This window comes from Leptinotarsa decemlineata, unplaced genomic scaffold, assembly GCF_025532065.1.
Source record: "Leptinotarsa decemlineata unplaced genomic scaffold, Ldec_3_MD MMD2_tig00000035_RagTag_RagTag, whole genome shotgun sequence".
NCBI lineage: Eukaryota > Metazoa > Arthropoda > Insecta > Coleoptera > Chrysomelidae > Leptinotarsa > Leptinotarsa decemlineata.
In genome coordinates this window covers 2287674-2301668 of record NW_027412540.1, presented here as the reverse complement: position 1 = coordinate 2301668, position 13995 = coordinate 2287674, and the positions used below count along the sequence as shown (strand labels likewise).

General features: G+C 33.3%; 1 protein-coding gene across 11 annotated transcripts in view; it reads right to left on the bottom strand.

Moving 5' to 3' along the window:
- Glut1 (Glucose transporter 1) overlaps positions 1 to 13995 on the bottom strand; it is a 356436-nt gene that overhangs the window by 156962 nt on the left and 185479 nt on the right. For 8 of the 11 annotated variants that reach the window (XM_074171717.1, XM_074171707.1, XM_074171715.1 and 5 more), the window contains one exon: positions 10052 to 10276. In XM_074171717.1, coding sequence (XP_074027818.1) covers positions 10052 to 10276 — 225 coding nt within the window. The remainder of the gene's footprint in view (positions 1 to 10051; positions 10277 to 13995) is intronic. The other 3 variants (XM_074171718.1, XM_074171708.1, XM_074171712.1) reach the window with 1 other exon arrangement.

The following is a 13995-nucleotide window of genomic DNA, read 5'->3' as shown; positions in this document are numbered from 1 at the left end:
GTAATAATTGGCTTATGTTAGTTATAATATATGTACATACACAAAATAATCAATGAAAGATTTTATTAATAAATAACCTCCCCTCACTTCATCATATTATTATACATAAAATTTGAGTAATAACCTAATCTTTTCTCAAGTTGAACAAATTCAATATTAAATAATTCAGCTCAGATTGATTTGAGTTATCACTTCTATCGGGCGTCCCGAGACGTACACGTTCTTTTTAATGTTCTCAATATATAAACAGCATAGCAAGACTGACAGATAGGTTATGTTTTATACTAATAAAATACTTATGTATTTTTTTTTCACAAATTGAGTGGGCATATTTGGAGACTGGCTGTAAATCAAATTATCTAAAAGAACATTTCGTTCAAACCAGTCTCAAATTACCTACACTGTATGTTTATGGACTGAAACCTATCAGAAACCAACTACTTCCCTGGCTAATACCACGAAGGGTGTTGAATTATATCCGACGGGTGTCAGTGCAAGATTCTTCACTGAACTTGCATATGCTGTTGGCGATACAACTGCCGCAATCCATTTCAAATTATTGTATTCTAATCGTTATTTCCCACAATTTTAGTAGTGTGAAGGATTCAATTATGCAGAACGAAAACTTCGTATATATATATATATATATATATATATATATATATATATATATATATATATATATATATATATATATATATATATCCACATGAAAATAAAATTGTGAAATTATGCTATAACATTACTAGGAACTAAACGAATCAGTGATGTGAAGTGAAACAATCAGAAAGAACACCAACAAATGTATAATATCGCCTCATAATGTATTATAAAGCATTTGTTATTGATTATTGAAACTATCACAGTTATGCAATATCGAAACAACCTGCAGCGTAATTACAAATGTAACGGACCATTTTGTAGTCGAAGTTGGATGAGAAAGAAACACCCTAAGGAACCGAAATTGTCGCTTTCGTTTCAATTTGTTTCTGATGTAATTCGAGAAGCTATTATGCTGTGCAATATGTCGTTTACAGATTTTCAGTGTTTCTTAGAAAAATCATAATAGATTTTTAAAAAAGAAATCATCTGATATAAGTTAGCCTTTTTGGCGAAAACTATACTTATATATGAGAAATAATTTTGTTTGCTATAACTGTTTGGAATTTTTCTGTTTGTTGAACGACTTTCGAGCCAAGAGGTATCTACTCATGCAATACCATATTTTTAAAACTTTGTTTTGAGTTTTGAATAACCCAGTACTGGTAAAAATATTGGGGTCATATTTTGGTAATGAAAAAACTAACTTTTCAAAGGTAATTTTCTTACGGAAATGGAATATGGAAACCAATATAGAGTATTCCAATGAAAATACGAGGCAAGAGTGTCTGATAAATAAGTTTTCGCAAAATTCCAAGAACACATCAAAATTATTAAAAAGGTGTACTTCGCGTCATACATTGATGATTAGTCTTCACAGGTCTTCTAATGAGTCAGGTGGAATGCGTTACACTTCATTCATCATCTTCCCCGCAAAAATCTAAAGGACTCAAGTTGGATGACTCAGGAGACCACCTCATTGCATCTCTTTGTACTCTAGGTCCACTCTTAAGAAAATATGAAGCTTCGAAATGACAATAATAAATTTTCATCAAATGTATCTGGATGGGAAGAAGAGGTGCAATAGAGTGGCCACCTTATTCACCCGATTTGAGTACTTTAGATATGTTTGAGAAGACACATGAAAAATGAAGTGTATCGTTTTTTACTTGAGTTGTTGAAAGACCTGTGACGTTGAATCATGTATGTTGTGGAGTGACACTGCTCCAAAATGTACCACAACGGTTTGAAGACAACTTGTATCCTTGTATGGTGGTTGGCGGATAATATTCCTTGCATCAATATGATCAATACGGCAAGTTTCAGAATGAACTTCATTCAAATTATGCATTGTTTTAATAATGTATTGTTGGCATTTCAAAGCTGTATAGATGTTCAACGAGGGAACTTCTGAAAATGACAGATGACACCGCCTTTCACAGGATTGAAGGTTTTGCAATGGTTTTTTGATCAAGACTTATTCGTTTTACGAAAAACTTGACGCCTGTTCTTGAATTTTTATGAAAAGTTCTTTCTCTGACTCTGTATATGATTTTTCATTAAAAAACGTACCTTTGAAAGCTCATACCTGTATAAAGGTTAATAACTTAGGAAGGTCCAATGCATTGATAATTGACCTTCTTTAATGCCAATATCATCGAGCGCTCAATCAAATTTTTACATGTGACGGCTTTTTTGGTTCAGAACTGGAGACCGCCAACATGAAGCTCTTTTATTAGTATAAAAATGTATAATAACGTGACGTGACGATTGTAATTACATTTAATCAAAAGTTTCGAAATCTGTATAACTGGTTGATTGGCATTTTTTGCGCCACATAATATTTTCAAAAAAATATTTCACTTATAAGCACACAAAATTGTTGATTTTTTCATGACAAATAAATTTCATTATCACCATCGACTTGAGTGCCTGGTGGATTCCAGCATCAATCTTAATTTCGTAAGTCGGGAAGAAACATAGCAAATAGAGAAATAATAGACGAACGCAAATTCAAGAAGAGAGTCACGAACTTATTAGAGATTGGTTAGATGATGAATTTCTCTACCGAGATGAAAATGATAACTGGAAAAATGGTAGGTTACACTGTGTTACATATATTTCATATTAATAAGAACTCGATAACCAAGTATCTACATTGCGAAATTTCTAATCGTAAAATCAGTTGATGACTACATTTGTTCCTAAATGTGTTGGAGATTATGCCAAATTTACTATTTCACCCATTCTGCGGTGCAAGACTGCAAATAATCACAGTACACTCTAGATGGCTTTTGGAATTGTTGACATGGACCACACACGATAGATACAAGGGAGACAACGCAATGAGTCCATAAGGCTGCAATATTTTTTATAAAAACACACTCATTATGGACACTTTAATGAAGGCAATATTTGGTAGAATAGAGATATATTGTGGTCCGTTTTTGAGTGATAGGAGAAAATGGAATCCACCAGACGAATTCTTTTTAACCTCAAGACGGTAGTTGTTCCCCCAGAAACATATATGTTAACGATGAGTTGAGACATCTTCATATCAAAGCGTGTAAATTTCAACGGCCAGGTATAACTGCGATTTATCAGTCGTGTTTTGTAGGTTTTTATGTTTGATGTTTCGTTTACAAATGCAGTAGTCAATGGGGCAACGGACAAAGTGCCTGACAGCATAGTAATATGTGCTATGCTCGCAGTACATAGTAGTATGAGTTGTGCTGGGCAGATGAACTGATCAATTATCAAAGTGCCAAAGTGCTCACTGTACAATAGCATTTACTGTGATCATAGCATAGACTAGTATGAACTGATATATGCAGACAACTGGAGTATTTCATTGTCGCCGCATTGAATTTGATACTGTCTGAGATGCTTTTTATTCAATACAAACAAAAGATTCAACCTTGGAATTCAGGATATTCCAATATTTTTCTAGGGTAGAATCCGAAACTAATGATTGATTAAAAAATTAATATTTCTAAATGTCCATATCTCCAACTACCTACACCTTAGGTTCTGGCAAATGTCTGCCGGAAAACAACAACTTCCCCAGCTACTATCACGCTGAATATTGAATCTGACAAATATTTATGCAAGATACCTCACAGAGGTTATAATACTAATAATAAATGGGCTTTATTCATTGACATACATTGTTTATAAAGAAGTAAATACAAAAATCAATGAAAGAGCGAAGTTCAGCCGAGGCTGTTTTACAACTTAACCTGGGAGATAGCATGTTTTATATAGAAATATAAAAATAATTACCTAGTAGATATACATTGGTAAGTGAGTAGTTCATGAATCTTTGTGGAAATAAAAAAAAAACAAAGGTTTTGAATTCCAAAGTAAATATTGAAAATCTATTTACCGTAAATAAAGTAAAATATATAGCAAAACATACACAAAGGTGAGACAAAGGGAAAACCATATGAGCAAGGCATAACATGAATATATTATCTATCCAGGTTAGTCCAGGTTAGTCTCACAAATGTTTCTCATCATTCAGCAGCAGGATCATGCTGAAATTATTCAACTAGATCATCTGCAAACCGAGGTTTCGAGGTATTACCTCTCAACAGTATAGAAAAGATCTGACCCAAACAGCAAAGTGACTGGGACTCGATCAATTTCAAGAACTGCATGTATGAAACCTTCGTATAAGAGAAAGACTGTTAACTAGTGACATACCCATCTCGTGAACAAAGCCTCAAGCAGACAAGAAACATCCCATGTACCAATACTCCAACAGAGATTAAACCATGTCGAGGTATTAGGTACCTCTTATCACTGCAGAAACCGGTCTGTAGGTAATCTACTAAAATGATTCCAGCATGGTCCTGGTGCTGGATGAAAAAGAAATATCTGCGAGACTTTCCTTTTACCACATCGTGGTAAAAGAATTTTTGTTTTTTTCGTGAAAACTCTCTCATTTCTCTTGAACCAATTCAAAAATCGCCGTTTTTTGTAATCTTCCATCTGAACATTCATAGTTTGAGAAACAAAATAAGTGAACTTGATTCCTTATTTCTGTCTCTTGAATATCCGGATGTAGTTTGTTTAGCAGAAACTTGGTGTCAAGAAAATGAAATACTAGCTCTCAATGTCAATTGTTATACTCTTTCTGATTATTTTTGCCGTAACGATAAAGTCGGTGGAGGGGTAGCTATCTTTGTTGACAATATTCACGATTATACAGTCTTACACACTACCGTCGAAAAATCTCAGGGTACGTTTGAATATGCTGCTGTCAAAATAACCGCTCACAACTCCAAAATCCGCGTAAACTGTTTTCACAGACCACCATCTTCCAATAGTCTGTCATTCATACATAATATGGAACTATTTCTCGATTTTCTTTTTGAAGAAAATGTTCAAACCTCTTGTATCGTTTGTGGTGATTTTAATTTCAACTTCCATAAGAATTTCACTGATGGCAATGCAAGTTATCTGCGTAATTTATTTGTCTCTTACGGATTGAATCGATGTTTTTTCGATTACACAAGAATACAGAGCAATAGCATGTCTACGGTGGACAATATTTTTTCCTCTACATCCAATATCTCTAATTCCACCGTCAGTTACATAGATTTCTCGGATCATGCAGTCCAATATATAGTTTTACCAATCACCGCTTCTACTGTAAAGGTAACCAATTATTTTTTTAAAAGATCCTTTCTGTGATCAAAACATTCACTTTCTGAATGCTTTATTGGCTCGTGAGGATTGGCTATCTATATACTCCAGCAACGGTAATGCTAATGAAAAATTCTTTATTTTTTATGACCCATTTCTCAACCTATTCGATAAAGCCTTTCCTTAGGAATTACATCAAATCATTACACATAAAAAATCTAATAACAATGAACTTTGGATAACTGAGGAGATCGTTAATGAAGGAAAATTACTCGGAGATATTTTCCACATCAGTAAAATCCGATCTGATGAAATCATTAACAAACAATATAAATTATTTTTGAAATAGCATCGACAAAAGATAGAAACTTCACAGAAGTCTTACTTCGGCCACACATTTCTTGAAGCCACTAATAAATCTAAGGTTGCATAGACTATAATCAAACAGAATACCGCATGTGATAAAAAAAGCCAATTCTTGCCAAAATATGTTATTGATAAAAATGAATTATCTGCAAACGAGGGTGTTGATATCTCCCAAACATTCAGCGATTACTTCTTGAATTAGTCAAAGAAACATCAACTATTTTAGTAAATGACTCCAACTCACTGTTTTTATATCCTCTGGATGGAACAAAACTACTCGAGATAGTGAAGTCGATATCTTCTAAGACTTCCAGTGACGTGGATGAAGTACCTTGCAACCTCTTGTTCAAGGTGGGTGAAAATTTAATCGAGCCCCTCTTATATCTCCTCAGTCGAAGGTATATTCCCTACTCGACTCAAACATGCAATAATAGTGTCTATCCATAAGAAAAATGACAAGCACTCGGTTTATAATTACAGAGGAATTGCGTTACTATCTGCATTTTCCAAAATATCTCAGACTGTCAATATGGCTTCCAAATTGGCAAGTCCACTCAGGATACTCTAGGAATTCGTGGCCCATCTCTGAATTGGTTGAGATCTTATCTGGATTGCAGAACGCAAACTGTGAGGGTTAAACTGAAGTCTGGGACCTTCCATGCTAGAACCTGTGTCGTTCCCACTGGTGTTTCCCAGGGTAGCGTCCTAGGACCTATTCTCTTTCTTTATTCGTACATGACCTCAACAATAGTAATCGTCAGTCATCATTGTATAGTGCAATTTGCCAACGATTCTTCGTTCACTCTGAAGTCTTCAGATTATGAGGGATTGTCGAGTCAGCCCAATCAAGCAGTTGCTAATATGCAAAAATATTGTTCTCGAAATGGTCTCATTCTGAACAGCTCTAAAACTAATACAATCGTTTTTTCACTACATGAGAATGATCACAGTATTCTGGTCAGAATTAATGGCAAGTCAATACAACAAACCTCATCAGTAAAATTTTTAGGTTTGAACATTGATGCTCGACTCTCTTGGAACAAGCACATTGATTATATTTTGAGTGAAATGTCGAAACATTGTTTTGTAATTCGTAATCTCCGTAATGTTGTCCATTGAATATATTGAAGAGCAATTACTATGCTTATATTCAATCTTTGTTCAGTTATTGTCTGATCAACTTTGGTAACTGTACAAGAATAATCGAATTACTACTAGTTCAAAAAAAGATAGTGAGAACAATGTGTTTCAAAAATTATGATGACTCATTTAGGGAACTGTTCACCTATTTGGATATTCTTACTATTATTTCACTATATATATTCAACTGTGTTGTTTATGTCAAAACTTATCTCGACAAATTTGAATCGAAAGATAATATTCGGCTCGCCACAGGATATACCTTAAGATCTAATTATAATTTTATTGTTCCCCACCATAAATTGACGAAAGCAGCAAATGGCCCTCTAATTATGCACATCAAGTTATACAACAAACTAGCTATCTCTCTTGAACAGCTATCAAACCTGCATTCCTTCAAGAAAAATGTTAAAAAACTGTTATCATATCTGATCATATTTGATTATCTGCGAGCGCTTTCGACAGCTGGTCGTGCTGTCATCTTCTAGGCACTCTTCTATCTGAACGTGTTATCCTGTTGTGTGTCTCTTTATACGGCCCAACGCCTCAATACAGGTACTTCTGTTGCTTTAGGTAAATTTGCCTGTATTTGGATTACATCAGGTACTATTCTTTGTGTTAAATCTTCTCCAGGTTCATTGCTTCTAGGAGTGTATGTTGATTTGTTTGATATACTGAATGTTAGATCCTGTTGTGTTTTGATTTGTACTTGTTCCTCGATAAGTGATTTTTGACTGTTGAATTTATGGATGTTTGAGTTTTCCCAAATGTCCATGAGGTTTCCTTTATTGACTTGTTTGATGAGTTTTATATTCTCTGGTGAAGGAAAGTTATGTTTGTTTCGTATGGCGTGTGTTGCGAGGTTTGATTTATATACTATATAAAAAATATATATAAATATATATAAATCAAACCTGACAATGACAATCCCACTGACAATGCCAAGTGGGAAAATTCTGAATGATACTCGAATCACTAGATCTTTTATTTTCTTTATCATATTTCAGTAGGTACGTGTAAATTTTGCTTGGACTATCAATATCAGTTCGTTTATTCATTGAATGTTCTTCGTTATTAATATGTATCATTTCCAAAAATATTCTTTTAGTTGTATTGGTTTCTCTATCTAAAATATTTGGATTTTCAAAATTCATTTTATGATCCTCCGAATTAACATAAATTAACATCTAGACCTCTAAGTAGTCGTATCACTTCCCATAAGAGCGACTGGAGACGAAATGTTAATTCTTGTGCATTAACAAAACATGTTAATTCGGAGGATCATAAAATGAATTTTGAAAATCCAAATATTTTAGATAGAGAAAACAATACAACTAAAAGAATATTTTTGGAAATGATACATATTAATAACGAAGAACATTCAATGAATAAACGAACTGATATTGATAGTCTTACCAAAATTTACACGTACCTACTGAAATATGATAAAGAAAATGAAAGATCTAGTAATTCGCGTATCATTCAGAATTTCCCACTTGACATTGTCAGCCAAAATTTTTATCAACTGTCATTATTTAATGTATTTAATGTTTATTTATATATTTTTTACAAGATATATAATCTTATTATTGTAGTTGTCCTGACGAAGGTGTGAAATATACCGAAAGCTTGACATATAACAAAGAGTTTTCTTTGTAACAGCCCAGCTATTGACTGCAACCTCACGAATTAAACCGATTTATAGTTAATCCAGTCACTAATTATTCTGTTTATATATATATATATATATATATATATATATATATATATATATATATATATATATATATATATATATATATATATATATATATATATATATAAAACAGCGCAAGGATTGTAACGGGTGTGCAGTCGGAGACAAGAAAAATGAGAACTCATTTTTCTGTTCAAGCTCTCGAGACTTTATTGACTCTTCTTCAGGAACTCTAGATGATAAGATGAAAATTTAACAATTGTCAAAATTTGTTGTACATTACTTACGAAAGTTGAGGTTATGTATATGAAGCAAGCATGAGAAGAATTGTTTTCTTAAAACACTTTGAAAATGTGATGATTTATGAACACTCATGATACTGGATAACTGGTTAAAACTGAGAACATTATCATAAAATGTGGATGGCACTAATAACATTAGATAGTTGTAAAATAAAAATTTTTAAAATTTTTATACATCTTGTGAAAGGGACATGTCCAAGTCAACTGTCAATTGTCTTGTCAAAAAATATTTTTGAAAATATTGGAAAAGGAGAAAGGAAAAGTTCCATGTCTGTGGTATGGAATGCAAAAGTGACTAAGTTTATCATCAGACAGGAATAAAGTGCAATTGAAATTTGTGATGAATTTTCAAAAATGAATTGAATAGAATTTTGTTTTGGTTAACATCTTGGAAGAGTGAACAGTTGTCCTGTCATTTACAGCACATATTGAAATTGATAGATGAAGGTTGAATGTAATTTTATTTTTTGATTAAGTTAAAAGAGTTTGAAAGAGGTTTATTGAATGATAGTTCCAATCATTATGATGTGCAGATTGACTATTATTATATTGGATTGGTAGCAGGATGGTTGGTGCATCTGTTTTGATTGTCTAAGTGAAGTAGGTAAGTATAGATTATACTAAGTCCTTCTATGTCTCTTCTAGAATTCATACTGAGAGGATTTTTGAAAATGTTTGTCATTTCTAGGAACATTCTTTTGTGTACGTTGTTGGATTGGTCTAATATTTTTGACATTGTCATATGCAATTTTGTGGTCATGGTTGATGGAATGTTGGGTTAAAGTGCAACTATTTTTGTTGTTTTTTATATCACTTTTGTGGGCTTTGAGGAATCTGCCAGTTTGGCCTATGTATATTTGGTTACATTCTGCACAAGGAATTCCATAAACTATGCCTGAGTTGTCTTGAGTTGGAGTTTTATCTTTTAATTTGGAAAAAAAGTTTTTACTATCACTGTATTTTTTAAGTACTCTTCTTGAGAAACGAGGTTGATAACTGTAACCATTCTGTTTACCATCTTATCCCTGTTCCTGACAATCTATTTTTTCATTTCTTCAAGGAACCAGGAGCATAATGAGGGAGTCGAACATAGTTCATTATCATGCTGGAATAAAAGCGTTTTTGTACCGATCATGACCCAGATTTCGAAAAATCTGATAAGGCTCAATGACTGACAACTATAACACTGCTGGTGATAAACACATTTTTTCAACTTCTAGCTACCAGCTTCTAGCTGGTAGCTAGCTTCTAGCTACCACATTCATAAATTTCTCAATAAACTAATCTAACTACTTACCTTCATCGTGGGAAATAAAATGCCCACTATGAAATTTGACGTCCAGTTGACCAGCACAGCGATGGACATGGCTGCTGGCCGCGGTCCTTGCGAAAAGAGTTCTGCGGTGATCATCCAGGGGATGCTGCCTGGTCCCATGGCGAAGAATTTGACGAAGCACAGCGTCGACACCACCGAGAGGTAAGACATCCAATCAATCATTTCCTGCACGTACCCAAAAAACTCCTATCAGGCGGTAGAATTACAGTTCTTTCCCGACAAACGGGGAGGAGTAGGCTTGGGTAGAAATAGAAATGGGCTAGGGAAGTTGAATATGTATTTGTTAAGAGTTCTGAAACATTTTTAGTTAACTTTCACGCAGTTGGAATGTTTCGTATTTGTGAAAAAAGTCATAAATCATTATGAAATTAATGGTTACGCATATTTGTAGTTTGGGAGGAAAGGTGAAAGTTAATTGAAAATTTTTCAAATAGGTACTATGATCAGTAACATTATTGGTTGTAATATACTACTTGTAGTATAAAGATATACTTGTAATAAACAGAATTTTCAGAAAACATGAAGAAAAAAGTCAACTTTCACATATGTTGAAGATGAAGGGTTAGTTGATTGAAGACCGATGTCAGATTTTAAAAAACTGGATATGAATTATTTACATGACTACTATGAACAGTATTCGCACACTATTCGACATATTGTATCAAAGAAATCATTCAATTCACTACCACACAACTAGAGTCTTAATGTTTTAATATTTACTTTGTAATTTCTTTTCCTTTGACATCGATTCCAATTACTGGCGAAAATAATGTATCCGAATCCATGCCAAAGATTTTTTTTCTATACATACTAAGCGACTTTCCATCTAGCAGTTAGTTAACAATTTGTAGCATGATTTGCAATGAGCAGTATTATTTTCATCATTTTGTGAAGTCCACTTTTTACTTTGTTCAAAATCTCACATTTCGACCCCAAAAATTTGGTTGCGAACATATAAGTAGCCTCGAAGGAGAACATTTCAATTTTTTTTTTTTGGACTTGTAGGGAAATCACATTTTCAGTAATTATTATGGAAGTTGATTTTGATAAAGAGGCAAACTGAGTGAATGATACACATTTTTTCCATATCAAAGTCGACCCTCAACAATTGAAAAATAAGAGACAATTCTGAAAAGACTGTGTTGTGAATTGTTTATTTTGAAGTAATGGCTTGAGGTTATGGCTTGATTTGTCGAGTGGTGTAGAATACAGGTTATAAAGCTCGGATCTATCTACGCTCTTCGTAATCCGTCGTAATCCTTAACTTATACATTTTTTTAGATGACTTCTTTGGTGAAAAGAGTGCCTGCGACACGTCAACTCCTTTGACCTCCAGGAGCAGAGGTACATTGGGGATATAAGTAATTTGTATTTTCACAATGAAGTCGTTGAAGCCAATGAAGTTCTCAGTTAACCAATGAAATGAACCAGTTGTTCACAAAGTGTTTTTTCTCTGCTCTCGAAATCAGTTTTCAGATTTTTCATCGGCTAACCTAATGTATTTTCTTTGTCCTTGAGTGTCTACGCGAAAGTAGAGAGACTCATGCTGGATTTGAATTGCTGGAGATAAAATTTGTGTGAAAGAACGTTCTCAGGAAGTTTATTCCACATTAACGCACTTAATTGGTCTTTACTGTTGACAATAATTATGATTGTTTAGTCACTGTCGAATATTTTTTGTTCAGCATCTTTACGAGAATTAGAAAAACTACTTTCAGTAGTTATAAACGAATGTCACTAACATCTAATAACGTAGGTGAAATAAGTATGTTAAACGTTTGTTTGAAGATGATTGACAATGTTTCATGATGAATTTCATTAGCTCGGACTTCCATTGTCTGGATATTATATAAAATGATTTGAAATCCCTGAGATAACTAAAAAGAAGAATTGAAAATGGAAGATGAACCTGCTTCAGATCTGGTAACACTATCCGTAGCAGCCTCACGGAAACCAGACCATCAAACGCGGACTGCGATTCCAAGAACGGCATTTACCGGATACCCTGTGAATGCGGAAAATCCTATATCGTTGAAACTAAGAGGCCATTGAATGTTCGCATTGCCGAGCACAAGAAACACACACAGCGAGAAGAAACCAGCAAATCAGGAATAGCAGAGCATGTTTGGACCCATCAACATAACATCGAATGGTCCCAAGCTGAGATTATACACAAAGAGAAACATTGGTTGAGGAGGAAATTCAAAGAAGCCGCATACATGTTATCCAACAATGTATTCAGCCAAGCTAGCGTAGAGATACACAACATATGGAAAACCCATAATCAAGCGAAAAATGGCCAACTTCCGCCAACTGATCATCTCCCACTAAACCAGTGAAGCAGAGATAAGTGAAAGTACTCAAATGAGCTATAAATAATCAGCTCACGGAGGAGACGGTCCAGTCATCACCCGAAGACTATTGTGGATACTAACAATCGAAACGTCGTGAATTAACTTGACTTGGAATCTCTTAACCTTTTAATTTCATTTTGATTTATTTTTTGTTCAATTCGTTCCATTTTTACATGTATTTCATTTCACTATTATTTCATTTCAGGGTTTTTGCTGAATATAACTATTTTTTCAGCTATTCATGTTTATTCTTCTTCTTTGATTTTTATTTTTTTTAAGTTATTGCAGGGATTTCAAATCATTTTATATATCATACAATGGAAGTTTGAACTAATGAAATTCAAGTATGTTAAAATTATCTCGAAATAATTTTGAGGTCGATTTATTTTCCATTACTTATTTGTTTATTTTTCATAATTCGTTGATAATTAGCAATGTAACATTTGAACTTTGAACGTGGAGAAGCTCCACGTAATTAAGAACTTGAATATAACAAAAGTTACAGCGAAATTGAGACATTTTTGTGTTTAGTGATGATTTAGTTACCCCATAGTAATGAAACGAAAAAAATATTCTAAATTCATAAATATAACAACCATGATGTCATATATGAAAAGTATACAACCAATAATGAAACCAATATCCTTCTAAGCATGCATAATGAAAAAACCACGCGTGCGCAGAGTGGCTTGTGGCATAGGATATAGCTTAGGTATTAACAGCGTCCCTCCTCCACCGTGTCAGGAAAGTCAAAAAACAGACAGGGGAGGCATAAAAAGCGGGGCGAGGATGTGGATGATGAAGCAAAAATGAATAGTTCTTTTCAAATTATGGTAGTAAGAAAGCAAACTTAAAAAATATTTCATAATTATTTGTCTGTTCAATCAGAGGAATCGAATATTCTCGATATAAATGGAAAAAAATTTAAAAGTTAAAGTTTTGTGGTATTTCGAAATGAGAACCACTTTTAAATTATAACGACTCTAATATTTTTCGAATATAAAACCTTAAATCCAATCACTTTTGATAGTTTGTGAAAATTAATACCTATTCATTACTTAGAAAATCATTTTTCGAGTAAATGTAAGAACTTTCATTTCTATAATCAAAATAATGAATAAGCTATATGTGAGGTGAAGCAAATGAAATGTAAAATCATGCAGGAAAATATATTCAGAAAGAGGTATCAAAAATTTAGATTAATTGAACGTGCTTGAAGAACTAATGTGTACATAATTTGTTTTTTAAACTCAAAATATTGTCAAAATAAATATGTTGTTATCATCAACACAAAACGGTTATTTTGAATCGGCTATTTTACTGTATTTCTTATGATATTGAACAAGCATAATGTTTGTGATCAATATGGTTTTTGCCCTATTTATGTAATACCATTATGCTATTGATTCTTTCAGGAAAAAATTGAAGTATTATTCGATATCATCTGCGGATGACAAACATGTTGATATTTGAATTTGAAACTTCAAGTTTCTAAACTGAGTTAGTATCTTCAATGTTTCAGACAAATTTTAGTTTTAGTCATTTCCTGAT